We start from the raw sequence: 18,693 nt of genomic DNA, 5'->3' as shown, positions 1-18,693 counted from the left end.
TCAGATGCACAGTTTGGGAACATGTTCCATTCTGTACGCCGTCTGTTTACTCTGTTGGTAGTCTCTTTTGTGCAGCAGCTCTTTCAGGTGTTAGGTCTGACTTGTCAATTTTTGTTTTTGTTGCCTTTGCTCTTCAGGACTTAGCCATCTAAATGCTTTGCCAAAGCCTATGTGGAGAAGGATATTTCACAAGTTTTCTCATAAGATTTTAATAGTTTGAGTTTTTACGTTTAAATCTTTCATTCATCTTGATTTCTTCTTTGTGTCTGGTGAGAGGGAGGGCCCAGTGTTATTCTTCTGCACCATTGATAGCCACTTACTTCAGCACCATTGATTGAATAGGGTGTCCTTTTCCCTTTGCTTACTTTTGTGGATTCTGTGTTAGATCAGATAGTTTTCAGTGTGTGGTTTTACTTCTTGGTCCTCTCTTGTGTTCCACTGCTCTGTGTGGAAGCGGGTCCCTAGCTTTTCCCTGAAATTTGAAATCAGGGAGTGATGTATCCGATGTAGTCTGGATGTCTCAGGATTGCTGAGGATGAAACTCAGGGCGCTTCATGGTCCCACGTGAATATTAGCATCGTGTATTTCTATTTCTTTCGACAAATGTGTTCCATAGTAAAGGAACAGTACAATGAGAGGGTAGAGTGGGGCGTTATGGTCCATGCATACATTGTGGAATGATGAAGTCAGGGTACTTAGTGTTTCTGTTACCTTTTCCCATTGTTTATTCCTTTATGGTGAGAACCTTCAGTATTCTCCTATCAAGCTGCTTTGAAAGTGATGTGCTGATACTGTTAACTGTGGTCACCCTGCAGTGGAATAGCGCAACAGAATTTTCTTCCTCTCATTTATGTGTAACTTTGTACCCATTTACAGTTCCTGCCCATTACCCCTATTTTCCCCCAATCTCTGGAAACCAATATTGTGGTCGCCAGGTCTTTGAGATAGAGTTTCTCAGATTCTGCATGAGTGAGATGACTCAAGGTTTGTTTCTCTCCCCGCCTCGCTCATTTAATTTACCATCACGTCCTCCAGGTGCAACCGTGTGGTTCCCCACGATATGATTTCATTGTGGTTTTCTGTCTGAAGAGTATCCCAGTATGTACATGTGGAGCAGCTTCTTTATCCCTTCATCTGTGGATAAGCAGGTAGGTTGATTGCTTATACTGGCTCTTGGGAACAGTGCTGGAATCCCCATGGGTGGGTAGATCTATCTTTGGTGTCCTGATTTCAACGGCTTTGAGCGTATTCCTAGTAGAATTGCTGGTTGAAATGGTAGTTGGAGTCTTTTAAGGTTTGGAGGAACCTCCAAGTGGTTTCTGTAGCGTGTGTACTAGTTTACCTTCTCACAAACCGGAGAAGAGTGTCTCTCTCTCTCTCTCTCTCTCTCTCTCTCTCTGGAAACACACACCAGCATTTGCCTTTCTTTCAATGTTTTTTGTCTTTTTTTGTAACACTCATTCCAGTTAGAATGAGATATCTAAATGTGGTTTTGATTTACATTTTGCTTGTGGTGAGTGATGTTTGCCAAGTTATTGTGAACTTGTTTCAATTTAATGTGTAAGACTGGGCAAAGGACCTGAAGACCTGAGATGGATGCACAGGTAAAAGATTCTGAATCAACATTACTGATCCTCACGAGAAGTCAAAACCACACTCAGATATCATCTCACTCCGCTGAGAATGAATGTTACCAGAATGGGATAGCAATTTCATTGCCGTAGAGTATGTGTGTATAACCAGCTGCTGTAAGGGACAATTTGATCTATGTAAAAGTGGCATCATAATGAAGTTGCAGTGTCTAGCATCTCTGTGAGCTCCAGAGTTATGATTTCTCTGTGGAGAGAATATTCACAATTGACCTTTGTAGCTGTTTTGAAAATTTTGGTTTTCTCTTCTTGCCTTTTGTTCATAATGGCCTACGGCTCTGTCCGTGTTTCTGGTAAGGGCATGGATTTGTTTTTCATGGCTGTGTAGCGTTCCGTGGTGTGTATGTACCACATTTCCTTTCTCTGATCTACTGCTGATGGGCACCAAGGCCGATTCCATGTCTTTACCATTGTGAGTAGTACTGCCATGAACAGACGAGTGCATGTGTGTTTTTGGTGGAAGGATTTTCCTTTGGGTAGATCCTTCGGAGTAGGGTTGCAGCGTGGGATGGTAGTTCTCTTTTAAGTTCTTTGAGAAATGTCCATGCTGCTCTCCAGGGGGTCTGAACTAGTTTGCATTTCCCCCAACAGTGGACCTGCATTTCTTTGCTCATCTGCCCCTCCAGCCTCTGTTGTTGTGGACTGTGTGTCGTAATTGCCATTCTGACCAGTGTGAGATGGTATCTCAGTATGTTTTTGATTTGCATTTCTCTGATGATCAGTGAGATCGAGCATGTTTTCATGCTCATTGGTTACTGGTACACCTCCTTTTAAGTGTGTGTTCATGTCCCTTGCCCATTTATAAGTTGTTTTTTTTTTTTTTTTTTCTGGTTTTATTTGTTTAAGGTCTTTATGATAAATCCTGGATATTAGATGTTTTTCAGATGCATAATTGGGGAATATTTTCCCTCATTCTACAGGCTGTCTGTTTACTCTGTTGGTAGTTTCTTGTACTGTGCAGCAGCTCTGTTGTGCATTAGGTCTCACTTATCAGTAATTGTTTTTGTTGCCATTGGTTTTGGGGACTTGACATATAAATGCTTTGCCGAAGCCTCTGTTGAGAAGGGTATTTACTAGATTCCTGTGCAGGATTTTTTTATAGTTTCAGGTCTTGGATTTTTATGTATTTATGTATTTATTTAGAGACTGAGTCTCACTCTGTCATACAGGGTGGAATGCAATGGAGCGATCTCGGCTCACTGCACCCTCCACCTTCCGGGTTCAAGTGATTCTCCTGCCTCAGTCTCCCAAGTAGCTGGGAGTACAGGCACGTGCCACCATGCCCGGCTAAGTTGTGCTTTTTTAATAGAGACGGGATTTCACCATATTGGCCAGGGTGGTCTCGAACTCCCCGACCACAAATCATCTGACCACTTCTGCCTCCCAGAGTGCTTGGATTTCAGGCATGAGCCACCGTGCTCAGCCTGGGATTTTGCATTTCCATCTTTGATTCATTTTGAGTTGCTTTCTGTACATGGTGAGACACAGGGGCCCAGTGTTATTTCTTCTGCATCCAGCTAGCCACTTATCCCAGCACCACTTACTGATAGGGAGTCCTTTCTCCATCGCTTATTTTTGTTGATTTTTTTCAAGCGTCAGATGGTTTCAGGTGTGCAGGTTTATATCTGGGTCTTCTAATCTGTTCCACTGCTCTGTGGAACCAGGTCCCAGCTTTTCAGTGAAAATGCCAAGCCATTACATTGTCTATGGATGTTTTCTTAGAGTGTTTCCTTTGTTTTAATGTTTTGTTTATACCTTTAGCAGGCTGCGTGCATGGATTTCTTTTCTAAAATACATGCGCACCCTGTTTTCTTGTGGGAGTTTTGTGGTTTCAGAATTGAGTTTTAGGTCTTTAATGTATTTTGCATTGATTTTTGTGTTGCATGACATAAGGGTCCTATTTCAGTGTTTTGTATGTGAATATTCAGTTTGCTCAAAATCATCTATTAAACAGTCTCTGTTTCTCATTGTGTCTTTTTGGTGTTCTTTTGAAAAAATGTGTTCACTATATGTAAATTGGGGTTGAGTATTTGGTTTACTCATTCTGTCCACTTTCTTAGTTTATACCAATAAAGAATTGTTTGGATAATTATAAAAGCTTGTGTTTTTCATTCATTTTTTTAGCTTCTAAGTGTATTTTTTAACATAATTTCTACGTTTATTATAGACTAAAGGGTACAAAGGCAGATTAGTTACTGCCTTTGGTATACTGCATGCCACTGAGACTTGGGGTCCCAGGGACCTTATCACGCAGGGAACAGGTGCAGCCACCGGTAGGTCTTTAGCACATACCTTGTCCCTTCTTCTTCGTCTGATAGTCACCAGTGTCTGCTGTTTTCACTTTTACGGTAGGGTGTATTCAATTTTAGCTCCACCTTATAAGTGAGAACATGTGTCATTTGGTGTTCTGTTTTTTCCTTATTTCTCTTTAGATAATGGCCTCCAGCTCCTTTCATGGTGCTGCCAAGGACATGATTTCCTTCTTTTTTGTAATGGCTGCCTAGTTTTTTGTGGTATATATGTACTGCATTTTCCTTTTCTGATCCACTGTTGATGGGTACCTAGGCTGATTTCACGTGTTTGCCATCGTAAATAGTGCTGCCAAGACCGTTTGTGTGCATGTGTGTTTTGGTCAGAAGGATTCATTTTCGTTTGGGTATATCCTAGTGGTGGGATTGCTGGGTCAGATGGTAGTTCTGGTTTAAGTTCTTTGAGCAGTCTCCGAAGTGCTTTCCATGGTGTCTGAACTACTCTGCATTTTCACCACAAGTGGACCAGTGTCCCCTTTCTCTGCTGCCACACCAGTGTCCTTTTTTTTTTTTAACTGTGTAATCGCCATTCTGACCAGTGTGAGATGATATCTCCTTGTGCTTTTGATTTATATTTCTCTGATAGTTAGGTTCAGCATATTTTCACATTTGTTGGTTGCTTGTACATCATCCTTCGAGAAGTGTGTGTTTATATCCATTGCCTATTAATTATTTGGGGGGGGGTTGCTAATTGATTTGTGCAAGGTCTTTAAGGTAGATTCTGGATATTAGACCTTGATCAGGTGCATAGTTTGGGAAGAGTTTCTCTCATCCTGTATGTTGTCTGTCTACTGTGTTGGTAATTTCTTGTGTTGTGCGGTGGCTCTTCAGTGTATTAGGTCCCCCATGTCGGTTATTGCTGTTGTTGCAGTGTCATGTGGGGTCTTAGGCATAGAAATGCTTTGTCAAAGCCAATGTCGAGAAGGGCACTTCCTAGGGTCTCTTGTAGGATTTTTGTAGTTTGAGGTCTTCCATTTACATCTTTCATTCATCGGAGTGAACTTTTGTACATGGTGAGAAGTAGAGGCCCAGTGTTACTTACTGTTCTGCATATGGCTCGCCACTTACCCCAAGACTATTGAAAAGGGAGTTCTTTCCCCATTACTTATCAGTGTGTATTTCATCCAAAATCAGGTGGTATGAGGTGTGTGGGTTTACTTCAGGTTCTCTTCCACTCATCCATGTGGAAGCAGGTCCCTAGAGTTTGAGTGAAATTTCAAATCAGAGAATGTGATGCATCCAATGTAGTTTGGATTTCTCAGAATTGCTTTGGAAATGCAGGGCATTTCCTGGTGTCACATGAACTCCAGCATTGTTTATTTCTGTGTCCTTAAAACCAATTTGCTCTGTGGTAAAGGTATACAGTTAAAGAGTAGAGTGGGACATTTTGATCATGCATATATACCTTGTGTAATGATGAAAGCAAGGCATTGACTGTCTCTGTTACCTTGTGTAGTTATTATTTATTAGTTCTCTGTGGTTGCAATATGCAGAATCCTTCTTTTCAGCCTTTTTTGGAAAATATGGTAGGATACTGTTAACTCTAGACACCCTACTGTGGAGTGGAACAGCTGAATTTATTCCTGTCATCTGAGTGTACCATTGTATCCATTTCCAGTTCCTGCCCGGACTCCCCAACCCCCCGCCTCTCTTCACCACTGTGGAACTTTCTAGTTCTAGGAGATAAAGTCGTTTAGAGAGAAAGTTGATCTCATTCTCACATGCATGAAATCATGCTGTTTGTCTTTCTCTGCCTGACTCATTTTGTTGAAGGTCATGTCCTCCAGGTTTCTGCACGTTGCTGCAGATGACATGATTTCATGAATTTCTACAGCCGAAGAGGATTCCACCGTGTGCTGCAGTTTCTTTATCCCTTTATCTGTGCATGAACAGGTAGGTGGATTGGATACCTTTGCTATTGTGAGTAGTGCTTCAGTCACCATAGGAAGGCCGATATCTCTTCAACATAACAGATTCCATGCGCTTTCTGTGTATAACCAGTGGTGGGATTGATAGGTGAACGGGTAGTTGTAATGTAAAATGTTTAAGGCACCTTCAACTGCTTCGCTTCATGTGTCTAGTAATGTACCTTCCCACCAATAATTTATAAAAGTGTCTTTTTCTGCGTTTCTACGTTGGCCACTGCCTGTGAACGTATGGGTTTTTTGTTGTTTTTGGTAAGTTTCATTGTAATTAGAGTGAGAGGTATCTGAGTCTGGTTTGCACTTAGGCATTTGTGTGAGGATTAGTGAAGTTGAGCAACTTCTCTTTGACCTGTCAGTCAATTTCGTGTTTTCTCTTCAGATGTGCCTGTTCAGGTTCTTTGCCCAGTTTTAGCTTGGGTATTAGGTTTTGTTCATTTTTCCAGTTAAGAGTAGTGTTAGTTTCTTGTACATGTTAGATAACAACCCCTTTCACAGATGATTCTGCTGAACTTTCTTTCAATCTGTAGGATGCCTTCTTTAATGGTTCATTGTTTCTCTTCCCCATGCGGAAGCTCTAAAATGATGTTTAGTCCTATGTGTTTGTATTCACGTTTTTGTTTTCCATCCAAAAAGAATAAAAAATAAGAAAAAGTATTGCCAAATCAATTGCATGGTCAAAGGGTTTCTTGCCATAGATAATTTTTGGTTTTCTTTTCTTTCTTTTTTGCAAACTGCGTGCATAGATACAAGTTTTGCCGAAATAGAAACTCCCGCTTTTCTTATAGGAGCTTTGCGGCTCCAGGATTGGATTTAGGTGTCTATTTTGTGTTGATTTGGGGGTATTACATGTTTCAGACCCTGAAATGTTGATTTCTTTGGCTTGTTTTTGTCTGATATCCCACAATGGGGGTTGTGTTCAAATTAAGCTGTGGGACATCCTTTAGATACTGGGTTCAAACAGTTCTGACCTTCCTTGATGTTCATTTAGGGGAGCGGTGTCAGAAGGTCTGGGAAGATCCACAGTGGAAAAAGTTTATCTGTATTTCGTGGAGACTGATGGCCAGCTCCCTTCTGCCCAGGACTTCTGGAGAAGGCCAGCCCTACCACTTGCTTAAATACCTCCCATCTCCAGCCCTTCAGTAAATATTTAAGTGATTTGTTAAATATTTAAACCTTAAGAAAGTTGAGTAACCCAGTGGAACTTGAATTTAACTAGAATTTAAGTTTGAGAGTAGCTGGTCAGTAGACCAAATGTGACATACTATGGGTGACATAGATTGGGTGACATACTATGGCTTTTAAGGGGTTTTGTTTTGTTCTGTTTGTTTTCTTAAACAGAGTTAACAATAATTTGAATAAAGAAGGAAAACATTAAATGCTTGGCATGTGTAATGTGAACGCTATTCCATGACTTGTTCAGCCATAGCCTCAATTTGACATGCTAGGCTATGAATCCTAAAGACTGGTATATGGTTACCGCACTGGAGTTACTTTTCTCATTCCAACAACTACAGAACATTTTGAATAGTTTTTTAAAATTTTATTTTAACGAAAGTTAAGAAAAAACCCTTACTTATCCACTAAAGAAAATAAACATAAAATGGTCTCCCGCGTGACTCGCAAAAGTCCCATGGCCTGATCCTGGCCAGCAGGAGCAGTTGGTGATGAGGATCCAGGGCAAGATGCAGCTGAGCTGCCAGCCTCCTAGATGTGGTTCCCTGGTGTCTACGGTCTGGGTGAGGGATGGTGCAGAGCCGGTGTTCTGGCCAGCATCCCGGTGGGTTCCCAGCCACTGCAGGATGTTGCCAGCCTACGGGTTTTCGGGCTCCAGCTGGCAGGACAGCTTGTAGCTGCAGGACAGAGAAGCAGCTGTGAGGCCACCATGAGCCACACATCAGGTCCCCTGTCAGTGCCTGCCCAGCTGGAATCCTGGGTCCCCAGTGGTCCCCATGCAACAGGGCTTGATGCTGGCCGTGGAGTCATGGCCATAGGCTCTCTGCAGCTGGCCACGGGAGAGCCTCCTCTAGGCCAGGTGGGATGGCTCACACCTGTAACGTCAGTACTTTGGGAGGCTGAGGTGGGTGGATTGCTTGAGGCCAGGAGTTTGAGACCATCCTGGACATCATCGTGAAACCCCATCTGTACCAGAACAACAACAGCAGAACAACCGGACATGGTGGTGTACAGCAGTAGTCCCAGCTGCTTGGGAGGCTGAGGAAGGGCTTGAGCCCAGAAGGCAGACATTGCAGTGAACAGAGATGGTGACACTGCAGTGCAGCCTGGGCGACAGAGCCAGACCGTGTTTAAAAAAAAAATGGAGAGCCTTCTCCCACCCTCAGCCCATGGGCTAGGCCCTCACCTCTCTTTGTCACTGAGCTGCTCCATTCTTGTGAAATAGGTGACAAATTTCTCAAGAGGCCGAAGCCTGTAATTCATGGCAGCCACTTGGAGCAGCTGCATTTCCTGCAGAACTCGGACCTCCTAGAGACAGAGGACAGGATGCTGACAGGGCCTGGGTGGAAGTTGCTGCGGGGGCCTTTGGCAGGCAGGGAGAAGGGGCTGGTCCCTGGGGCAGTTTTCTGAAGGGGTCCCATGCAGCGCCCCCAGCCTGTTCTCAGAGTTGGATATAAACAGCCCCTCCTGCAGGAATTGGTCTTTGATTCCAGTGCTTTTCCCATTTTCTCCACTGGGATAGGTCCCCTCCTCCTGTGTGTGTCAAACACTCCCAGTAAGCCTAAGATGTAGAGGATGGAGCCGGGGAGTGTCCTGCCCAGGGTGGACTGTGACATCCACATCCCCACCCTCATCCAACGTGAGTGCCCCAGCTGCTCACCTTGCTCCTCTTGTTGGTGTTGCCCTGGAAGGCAGACAGAGTCCATCAGAAAGGCCCCTGGCCCACAACCAGCCCCACCCCACCCCTTCCCATGCTGCACTACTGCCAGGGCCACCAGGGTCAGGGGATGTGCACACGACAGGACTTGGACCTGCCTCAGGCTCCGGGCTCTAGAGCAGGGGGAATGGGAGCTGAGGCCCAGGGACCTTTTGCCCCAACCCTCTGTGATGACAGACAGGGAAACTGAGGTCTCTCATAGAAAGAAAGCGCTCAGTGACCTTGGAACTGCCTGCCCTTGGAGAGGCTCAATTTCACCCTCCTATTACGGGACTACCCTAGGGAGAAGCTGAGCCCAGTTCAGCCCACACCTCAGCAGCTTTGCAGTCAGGCAGCTCTGCAGCTTCACCACTCAGGAATAGGGCCTGGTGGCTGCCATGGAGCCTCCATCACTCAGAGGTGATGAGATGGGCCTGACACCCCCACCCACAGGAGCAGCTGTGAGGCTCTTAGGAGAGGAGGTTTGCCAAGGGCTGAGATCTAAAGGCTCGGTCCAGGACCCTCTCCTCCCAAGCTTCAGGATCTCGGTTCCCAAGCACCCTGCCCCAGGCTCACTCACATCCAGGTCGTCCGGGATGGCCGAATCCAGCCTCTGTAACTCAGTCAGAAAATCCCCCAGGAAGGGGACCACACCCTGTGCCAAGGAGGGGTGGGGAGGTGGGAGGGGTAGTGGTGATGAGTATTGGCCCTCAGGTGCCTGCCCAAGGTCCTGTCCCATGAAATCCCATCAGCCCCTGTCTCCCAGAGCCCCCTCCTCAGGTCTCCCGGTTGGAGCAGCCAAAGACCCTCAGCTGCCTTTCCCAATTCTCTGCCTCCTCTATCCCAGCTGACCTCCAAGTCTAGCAAGCACTCCTTGTTAACCTCTATGGTGGGATTTTAACAAGTCACAAAGGCCTGTGGTCCCAGCTTTACCCTTCCCCACATCTAGTCTGAGTCCAGCTTTCCCAGACCCTTCCTCTGGTCGCTCAGATGGAGGTTTTCCAGGCCCAGTGGCCACAGGAGGACAGGGTTGGGGAGGAAGCCCCCGCTGTCTTGATATGGAGGCCTCCAGCTGGCGGGGAAGGGAGCCCTGTCCTCTGATCCCCTGCGGCCCGTCCATGCCACAGGCTCACTCACCTTCTTCTGCCTCCGCAGCCTCATCTGGGCTCTCTGGGGGTTCCTCTCCTGGGTGGCCACCTTAAAGCTCCCCGCCTGCCAGGTGTCAGTGACAAAGACAGTGAGGCTCTCCTCCTCTCCCCCAGTTACACCCCAGCCACCCCGCACTTGGATCCCCAGGGAGTGGCGGGAGCCACCTGGCACCGTGCTCATACCACTGGCCCAGATCCACACTCCCTGTGTGTGTCACCCAGTCTTGCAGCCGGGCCTCCCTGAGACTGTTTCCCCTTCTGTAAAGAGTGATGCAAACCACAGCTACCTCACAGGGCCTCTGAGGGCTCAGTTTCCTGTAGCTGTTGCCGTTGTTCTCACCGTCATCCCTCTGAGGAAGAACCAGGCACGAGCACCCTCAAATTGCTTTCTTTTCTTGAACTTCATTTCTACCCTGTGAGGCCTGCACTACAGGCTCAGCATCCCTTCATTTTCCAGATGAGGAAACAGAGGCCCAGAGCGGGCAGTGGCTCCCCAGGGCCCCAAAAGAGAGGACGCCTCCTTCTGCTCCTGGAGGCTCCGTCTCGGCTGCCTTCAGCCCACATCCCAGCACCACCACCCATCAGGGTCGTGTTCTCTGGAGTCTTTGAGTGTCTAGGTCTCCAGCCACATACAGTCGTGATGGGAAAGGGACAGGGCATTTTAGGAGACCTGGTTAAGTGGCACCTGCCTATCCCAGCCCCACTGGAATCTCTGCCACGCAAACTGGGTTTGAGCCATGCCAAAGACTTCGCCTCGCCAATGATCCCCCAGGGGAGTTCCGTGCACGGAACTCTCTCTTTCTCCACTGAGGAAGTAGCCTCCTGATGCGCCATCTCTGACTGCGATGGCAGGGTTTTCCAGAGTCCTGGGTGGGGTGACATGTTGCCTTCTCATTTGCATGGACGATTCTGAGATCTGGTCAGGGAGGATCCCCTAGCAATGTATGAATCCCCCAGATACTTGTCATCAGCATGCGTCGCTGCTAACCGGTGAGAATCCTCTGACATGACCGTTTCTGGGTGTCTGCAAAGGGCAGAGTGGGGAGTCCCAGCAAACAGCTACGTCTGTCCCCAGTATGCCCATTGGTACCCAAAGCCGGGCAGTTACTGGACTCCCTGCCACATGAGCTTCCTCTGTTGTTGTTCCCCCTCTCCCGCAGTGCAGGCGAAGGCCCCCTGCCCATGGAGGTGTGCTGCAGACAGCAGCAGCAGCAGCAGCAGCAGCAGCAGCAGCAGCAGCAGCAGAGGCCTGGCTTCCTGAGGAATTGCTGGCCGGTTTGAGGAAGGAAGGAAGTCCCACCTACCATGATCACCCTCCAGCCTGGAGGAAGCTCCATGCCAGCAGCATGGACCAGCATGGGAGCCAGAGCCCTGCTAATGCTGCAGCTCATCACCCCTGCTCAGCAGCCCAGCAGCCCAGCAGCCATTGCCACATCCCATTTCCAGGGCCTCCTGCCCCCATGCCCCCACGTGCCCATGGACCGACACACCACTCTTCCTGTTGGCCCAAGGTAGGCATGGAGGGAATTTTTCAAGTCCACTTTTAGTAGGTAAGTCAAAACCAAACAAAATAACCATTCCACACCTGGTCCAATGCCCTTCCAAACTCACTCTTTTCTCTGACCCTGAAACACTTGTCCTGCATCTCCCAGACTCCACTGTACCTTGATCAGCAGGTCCCTCTTCACTGCAGTGTCTTTTTTGCAGAGTTCTTTTAGCTCTTTCATGCTTTTGCTATGGGCAGAGGAAAGAAAGAAGGGTAAATTTGGGAATCGGGGGAGATTTGTGAGTTCCAGTCCCTTTTGTTTGAAAACCCAGTGAATCCCAGCTTACTGGGTGAGAGTTTTCAGTGGAGTCCTCTGATCACAGGGGCTCCAGAGGACCAGGGTGGGACCTCTCATGCTCCTCCCCTGGGCCCCATCTCCACTTCACATGAGCCACTGCGTGTTTACAGTTAGCTTTCAGTTGGACACAGAGTTCCACTGCTGGGTACAAACACCTGAAAGCCTCCAGTTGGCTCCAGTCTGTTCCTGATGGTGAAAAAACCTTAGTCCTGAGTTGGAAATCCTTGCCTAGGAGTCCAGGGCAGCTTAGTGACCACAGCCACCGGCCCATCCCTGCCTCCAGTGTCCCTGGACTCCAAGAACCTTTCAGAGTCATTGAGGGCACATGGGGGGAGACCTGTGAGTCCCTAGGTCAACCCTGATGCTGCCATGGAGAGAGCCCTCCTCACCTGGACACTCCTGCCCACGTCTTGTGTAGCTGACCTATTGGGTTGCTGCGCAGAGCAGAGACGATGACGTGCACCGAGGAGAAGTTGTTGAGGCTTAGGCACTCCTGGAGAGGGAAGAGTGAGCTGTGCGGTTCAGAGTAGAGCCCGGCCCACTTCAGCCTCAGCCCCCTCTGCTGAGATCTCCCCTCCTGGATGAAGCAGAGGCCTGGGGAGCCTCAGGAGGGCAGACCTGGGGCCCAGTGGATGTCACTCCTCTAGGAGGATTTTAGTTCAACCCAAGGAAGACCCCAGGTCGGAAGTGAGCAGCCACCACTGGGCCGTGGGAGTCAAGGTGAGTGAAGCTCTGGCAAGAAGAGCCTAGGGGATGTGCAGGGTCCAGGCCAGAGATACAGATGCCGATCCTGAAAGCCGATGGAGGAGAAGAGGAAGTTCCCCATTTTTAAAGAGGGAATCCCCAGGCCCAACCATAGCTTACCCTGGCCACCTTGATCCAGTGCTCCACCACCCTGGCCCTGTCCCGGGCACTCATGCTGTGGTCCCCGAGGCAGGAGGTGGTGATGCAGTTGGTGAGCCTGTTGAAGTGTGCGATGGTGGCACGAACTGTGGGTGCCATGTGCTCATTCCCCTTCGGATGTCGTTGGCCCCAGATGCAGCCCAAGCATTCGTAGAGCACCACCTTCTTGAACAGCTCCTTTGGGGGAGGAGGAGAGTGTCACGGACACAGCACACTGCAGCTCAGAGTCACCCACAGTCCCAGGCAGGGACTGAGCTCACAGTCATCCACGGTCTCTGGCAGGAACCAAGCTGGAGCTCAGAAAGCTTTAAAATGGGCTCCAGACTTGTGGGAGTCCCTGGGTTTGGTTTTCTGCCCCCGAGGGACCTGAATGCATCATGGCCCAGAACCCAACAAGGGTGGGAAGAGAGAGTGACATTTTCTCCCAGGCCATCCACACTCCAAGAACTAGAAGGTGGCTCAGGCCTGCCCATCCTGAGGCCTGGTCTTCCTCCCATCCCAATCAGCCCTCTACTACTCCTCTCCGTACCGGTGCACTTCCCTTGTGGCAGCTGCAACTATGGGCTCTGTTTGGGTGTCTGCCATAGAATCCAGTATGCATCAGGTACCTAATAAGTGCTGAGGGTAGTGAGGCTCCTGAGCAGCTGGGTGAGTGACCCATGGCCCTGCCTGCGCCACAGTGAGCACCTGCCCTGCCCTGCTTTCTGTCCATCCCCTGTCACTCAGTCTGCACAGTCACTCTGTGCAGCTGGCGCTGGTGATGTCCCATCTCTGCTGTCCACATGCAGACAGGGAAGGCTTGTGGGTGAGGAAACTCATCCAGATCCCACGGTTGGTAAGAAGTGGGGCTGAAATTGGACCCAGGGCATTGGCTGCTCCTCAGGGAGAGGCTGGTCTGAGACAGCTGGTGCCAGAGACACAGCCTGCAAAGCTCAGCTGCTCACCGCATCCATGAGGGTCAGCTGCTCTGCCAGCAGCCTGGGAGGGAAGGTCGTCATGTCAGGCAGCTCCTCACTGGGTTGGTTCTTTACAGACCCGCGACAGGGACAGGAGGACTCTGGGGCTGACTGTGGCTCCAGCACTGTCCCTGGAGGGGGCCCTTCCCCTGGTGCTGGTGCTGGTGCTGGTGCTGGTGCTGGCCCTGGTGCTGAATGTAGATACCCGGGCACACCCAGGGCTGCACGTGACTCTGGCTCCAGAGCAGGCCCCAGGTCCGCCAGCAGTGGTGGTGCTGGCTCCAGGGCCGGCATTGTTAATGCGTGTTGCCCAGGACGTGGAGCAGGATCTGGAAAAGGAGAAAAGGTCACCACACCAGTCATTTTTCACTGGGTTTTCCAAGCACAGAAATGACCGGGTGGAATTTAAGGGAATTGTAGCCCCAAAACACCACCCCCGGAAAGTCTTGCAGACTGCAAGCCCCCTCACCATCTGGCTTGGCCTCGTTGGGCTCCGGAAGCACCAACTGGCCTAGAACAATTTCCTGATGGTCCTCCAAGCCCAGTCCAGGCCAGGCAAAGTTCTTGAAGGCCAGCTTTATCCAGAAAGATGACTGTTGCAGGGACTGATAGCAACCTGAAGAGTTTTCAGCTGGCCAGGTGAACAAAATGGAGGTGGTGGTGCTGGTGATGGAGTGGACAGCTGAGTCAGAGGCCTGGTCTTCTCCCACACAACCCTACAGGGCACCCTTGCATGGTTCTGGGTCCCTGGCCTCTGGCTGCCTGTGCAGAGGACAGCTCCACCCTACTCCAAGCCATCAGTACTGTCCTGGAAGGGGCAGACCTGCCCATGCAGCAGGGCTGTACAGACCCCCATAAGCCCTGGCGTCCCACTGACGTTCTCTTCCCAAAGGCCCTGGAGCACAGCACTGTACACCTGGGCACTCAAGACTGCAGCTGCAGGCAGATTTGTGAGCAGCTTCCTCATCAAAGCTCCAGATCTGGGTCCCCTGGTCCTGGGGTTAGGAGGGAAGGGGCAGATGTCGGGGGGAGGAGGACAGGGAGAGCTGGGAAGCCACGGTGCTGAGGGGGATGGGTCTACTCAGTGGCCAGCTGTGACCCCAGCCTCCCCTCTGCTTTGCAGGGGACCTAAGTCTCCATTTACAGAACTCACTATTTGCCTCTTGTGGGGGAAGTCCCCAGATGTCAGCCTTCTCGTGGGAATTTTAAGAAGTATGAGCCCCAGGGCTCCTTTAGTCTCTCCCCAGCCAGAGTCCATATATTTTCCCCCATGTTTTGTGGGTGAAAAGGCCCTTCAGAACCCTAAATCCACCCGGTTTATATTTGTTGCTGGGCTGCGTCATTCTAGTCAGAGTCTGGGAGGATGCCACCATACGTAGAGGAGGCCATGAGGGTCTCACCTGTAACATTCTGTAGATGTGACTTGTTTATTCTGTCTACTGTGAGTGCCTGACTCTGAGTAGAATCAAGGCCGGGGGAGTGTCATCTGCTTTGTTTATGAAATTATGCCAAGCCCCAAGAAGAGCGATGCACAAATGAGGTGTTTTGAATGTATGTGTTGAATGAGTGAACCCCAACCTTTGGAGAACCCCAGTGAGCCTCTCCAGATGTCTGAGTGGGCCTGTGGCTCCTTTTTCAGCACCAAGGGACCCCTCTTCTGTCTGTGTCAAGGAGAAAGACCAGCCAGAAGGAATCTCAGACATCCTTTACCAGTGCCATCGCAGACTTGGTTTCTATGTGTTTTTCCAAACAGTGAGTGATATAGGCCATTGAGGCAGAATGCTGAGAGCTGCTTCAAGTGAGGGGGAAAAGTAACAAACATGAATCACAGCACCCCCAGCAGATTTTCCAGAGTTTTAGGCTCTAGGGACCCCTTTGTTTGCTGTGTCTTAGATCATTGAGTCCCTACAAGAACCCTGTGAGGTTCGTCTTCTCACTACTCCCTGTTCCAGAGGAGCCAACCGAGGCCCCGAGAGGGGCATCTTCAAGACAGAGCCAGTAGGGGACAGAGGCACCTCTGTGTCTTGGAGGGGGATGGACACTCACCTTCTAACCAGTAGTTCCAAAAAGTGTGGCACAGTGATAAAGTCCCAGGAGGGGCCCAGGCAGGTGGCATAGGAGGAGATGGGTTTAGTTAGAAAGGCTGGAACCAGGGACTCCAACAGCTTCTCCCCAGTGCCGGGCTGGAAAGTTAGCATCCTGCAGATCTCATTTTCACACTAGGGGGACAAGGAGGGACATGGGAGTCAGTGGTAACACCATGGACCACCAGAGGATCGGGATCTGGAACTCACACCAAGAAGCACCAACCCTTCAGGGACTTGTGCATGTGGAGAACCTGGGTGCCCATGGTGAAAAGCGTTCTAGGCTTTCAGAGTAACATTGCATGTGAGGATGGAGAATGATAAAACGATTCCTGCCTTCAAGGCATCGTCCCGGTGTTTGTCAGCTGTGGGGCAACAGCACCCTCTGTGTCAGCAACCTGCATGAAGAGCATCATCCCTGCAAGTCCTCAAGGCCTGGGGAGGCCTCATCCCCTCCTCATTTCAGCAACAGCACACAGGACAATACGCTCTAGAAGAACTCTTTGACTTAAAGGTATATGATTGTTTTTGTTCCTTTAACATGAACGTGAGTCTGGAGAAACAGCTACGGCCATCCCAGCCCTGGCCAAGGGGAAAATGCCGGAAGACTCCAGGGTGGGAGGAAGCACGTCCCAAGGCCCAGGATCTGTGAGGCGACTCGGGGAAAACGCAGGCAGGTATTGAACCCGTGAAAGGTTACGCAAATGTATGTTTGAAAGTGGAAATGAAACAAGGATTTTCTCTGCCACACAGACAGCAAGTTGGCAAAAAGTTAAAAGCATGTTAGTATTCAGGGGAGGCTGCGTTCAGAGAAGCAGCTACCTTCAGAGGCTGCTGGTGACCGTGTGACCAGCTGGAGCCCTTTTGGAAAGTCAGCTAGCTAGAGCTGTTGAAAGTTGATACCTGCATATCCTTTCACCCAGATATCCCTTTCCTGGGTGTCTGTCTGCTGCAGGGGATTTGTTTATTTTATGGGTTGAATTGTGTCCCCTTCCCCAAATGTAACTGTTTCTATTCTCAACCCCAGAGACTCAGAATGTGACTGTGTCTGGACACAGAGTACTCCAAGAGGTAATTCAGGTGAAGTGAGTTCATTAGGGTGGCCCCTAATTTAATATGCCTGGGGTTCTTACAAGGAGAGGGGGTCAGCGCACAGAGAAGTTCAAGAGAAGACCCTGTGCTGACTGAGATAGAAGTCCGCCATCTCCAAGGCAAGGAGAGAGGCCCAGAGAAACCACCCCAGGCTGACAGTTTGACGTTGGACTTCCAGTCTCCAGAATTGTGAGGAACCAGATTTCTGTGGTTAAGCCCTTCAGTCAGGGTGCCGTGTTATGGCAGCCCTGGCAAACTGCTCCAGCCTATTAGGACACGCATAGGATTATGCTCCTTGTAGAAAGGCTGCCTCGAAAGGGAATTTTATCATGACAGGCTCCACCAGCACTGAGAGGCTGACCCGCTGTGGAAAATGGCCTCCCTTAAGGAATGTTACAATGACATGCGAGGGTACAACTCCTGCCTGATGGGGCTGCAGGGATGAGTTCTGTGAGATGACACTTTAAAGACTAATGCATAGAGTCGCTTCACCTTCTTTTGTTGTCATCAATGCACCCCCCCCCCACCCCTTGTTTGTGCAAAAGTGTTGGATTTTAAGTCCTGGAGGAGGTCTGGCAGGGCAGTGGAGCTGCCTGTTGCTGGAACTCCACTTAGGGTGGGGAGTTAAAATGATAACAGTGTGAGTATTTTTCTGCAATGTTACCATTGTACTCAATTCTTAAAGCAACATGCCGAGATACTCCTGGCATAGCCTGAAGTGAAAACAGAAGGATTTTCTCTGGTCTTCCTCTGATAGGTGAAAGGGACTTTGCCTGTAACCAAGTTGCCACTGGGGACTAATGGCAGCCAGATTCCTTTGGGAGAGGACAGTGGGTCACTCAAGTGGGAACGCCCTAGGATGGAGCTTAGGGAGTCCCCATATTCGTGTCTGAGTCCTGGGCCCACCTTGGTTTTCACAAGTCCTGTCTGTGGAGACCCTTCTGTGCCCAATCTCACCGCAGACCGGCACTGGACGTGGTTGGTGGTGTGGTGCACGTGCCCTTCTTTGAAGAATATGGAGAAATTGAATCCATCCAACAGCTCTTGTTTGGTCTGTTGTGTGGAGCTCTGCAAAGAGAGTGCCCGAGAGCCGGGCCAAGAGGTGTCAGTGGCCTGTCTGGCTGACCCCACAGTGGGACACCCCCATTAGAACTCCTCCCTGGCACCCCCTTCCCCAACAGGATTTGGCACATAGGAGTGTCTGCATAGACCTCCAGCCAGAGAAGCCTGAGGTCTCCGGCAGATGACAGCTTGAGGACTTGGGATTCAGATCTGAGCAGACAAACTGTGTCCTTGACACTCACCTTCCCATCCTGCCAGGCACGGTCTGGGCTGTGAACCTGACATACCTACCAGGCTCCAAACACCTGACAACCTACCTGCTCCTATCCAGGGAGGGCCCCTCATCTCCTGTTTCCCCCAAACAAATGGGGAGGTGCTTGGGGCTGCCCTGATGGGCACAGCTGAGGCCTAGCCTGGACGGGCCTGCCCTGGGCCCTGTGTTACCTGTGGGTGCCTTCTGGCAAAGGGCCAGAGGCGTCGAGGGCGAGGGTTGAACCAAGGTCTATATTCTCGGGAAAGACTCTCATTTTGGCCTCTTCTGCGACGAGGAGGTCGGCAGCATATCGGGACACAGCAGGAGAACATGTTGTTCTCTCGAGCGTCGCCTACGAAGTGAGCTGGAAATGGGGCTGTCTCTAGAATGTGGGTGCCTAGTTACCAGAATTGTAAGTTCTGTTGGGGGTCTGTCGGCAAGGAAGTGAGGTCACATCTTGTAGGTTCCATCCTGTAAGCTCCTCCTTTCCATAAGTCCTACTCAAAGGCCCCTCTGGGCTTCTGACCGCTCACCCTCCCCCGTCACCTCCTTACGTATTCACCATTATGAAAAAGTGTGCCCCTTCAGCACCTTGGGAA

At 49.7% G+C, this 18,693-nt stretch overlaps 2 protein-coding genes across 9 annotated transcripts in view; one reads left to right on the top strand and one right to left on the bottom strand.

The window, feature by feature from the left end:
- Positions 1–1,032: 1,032 nt before the first annotated feature.
- The window catches only part of LOC100609371 (uncharacterized), a 52,392-nt gene continuing 34,731 nt past the window's right edge, over positions 1,033–18,693 (top strand). Inside the window, exons 1-4 of one of the 5 annotated variants that reach the window (XM_063808322.1) lie at positions 1,033–1,148; positions 5,732–5,851; positions 11,061–11,411; positions 16,240–16,360. In XM_063808322.1, coding sequence (XP_063664392.1) covers positions 11,247–11,411; positions 16,240–16,360 — 286 coding nt within the window. In that variant the 5' untranslated portion in view covers positions 1,033–1,148; positions 5,732–5,851; positions 11,061–11,246. Of the gene's footprint in view, positions 1,149–5,731; positions 5,852–11,060; positions 11,412–12,233; positions 12,465–16,239; positions 16,361–18,693 lie in introns of those variants that run through there. The other 4 variants (XM_063808324.1, XM_054676106.2, XM_063808321.1 and 1 more) reach the window with 4 other exon arrangements.
- Positions 7,409–18,455, bottom strand: RGL4 (ral guanine nucleotide dissociation stimulator like 4). 4 transcript variants are annotated; one of them, NM_001280420.2, is made up of 13 exons: positions 18,286–18,455; positions 17,686–17,847; positions 15,650–15,822; positions 14,073–14,266; positions 13,592–13,932; positions 12,609–12,824; positions 12,134–12,237; positions 11,565–11,634; positions 9,890–9,964; positions 9,333–9,407; positions 8,717–8,740; positions 8,243–8,364; positions 7,409–7,733 (listed from the first exon to the last, which is right to left on the bottom strand). In NM_001280420.2, the coding sequence occupies exons 1-13, from the start codon at positions 18,424–18,426 to the stop codon at positions 7,694–7,696; spliced, it is 1,737 nt and encodes a 578-aa protein (NP_001267349.2). In that variant the 5' UTR covers positions 18,427–18,455; the 3' UTR covers positions 7,409–7,693. The 4 variants fall into 4 exon arrangements, with proteins under 4 accessions (NP_001267349.2, XP_063663547.1, XP_054531315.1 ...); XM_063807477.1 differs by lacking the exons at positions 15,650–15,822; positions 17,686–17,847; positions 18,286–18,455 and adding exons at positions 7,932–8,022; positions 14,392–14,657; XM_054675341.2 differs by lacking the exons at positions 15,650–15,822; positions 17,686–17,847; positions 18,286–18,455 and adding an exon at positions 14,392–14,657 and having other exon boundaries at positions 7,413–7,733.

The sequence above is a fragment of the Pan troglodytes genome, chromosome 23 (genome assembly GCF_028858775.2).
Source record: "Pan troglodytes isolate AG18354 chromosome 23, NHGRI_mPanTro3-v2.0_pri, whole genome shotgun sequence".
In the NCBI taxonomy this organism is placed as follows: domain Eukaryota; kingdom Metazoa; phylum Chordata; class Mammalia; order Primates; family Hominidae; genus Pan; species Pan troglodytes.
This window is presented reverse-complemented; position numbering and strand designations above follow the sequence as displayed.

What these genes read in the sequence shown, in the direction of transcription:
- RGL4 (XM_063807477.1), bottom strand. Translation starts at nt 14,570, where the DNA reads ATGAGGAAGCTGCTCACAAATCTGCCTGCAGCTGCAGTCTTGAGTGCC. An exon ending in CAACGAGGCCAAGCCAGATG is followed by an intron (nt 13,933 to 14,072) that starts GTGAGGGGGCTT and finishes CTCCTTTTCCAG; the next exon opens with ATCCTGCTCCACGTCCTGGG. An exon ending in CCATCCCGGACGACCTGGAT is followed by an intron (nt 8,741 to 9,332) that starts GTGAGTGAGCCT and finishes TCTGCCTTCCAG; the next exon opens with GGCAACACCAACAAGAGGAG.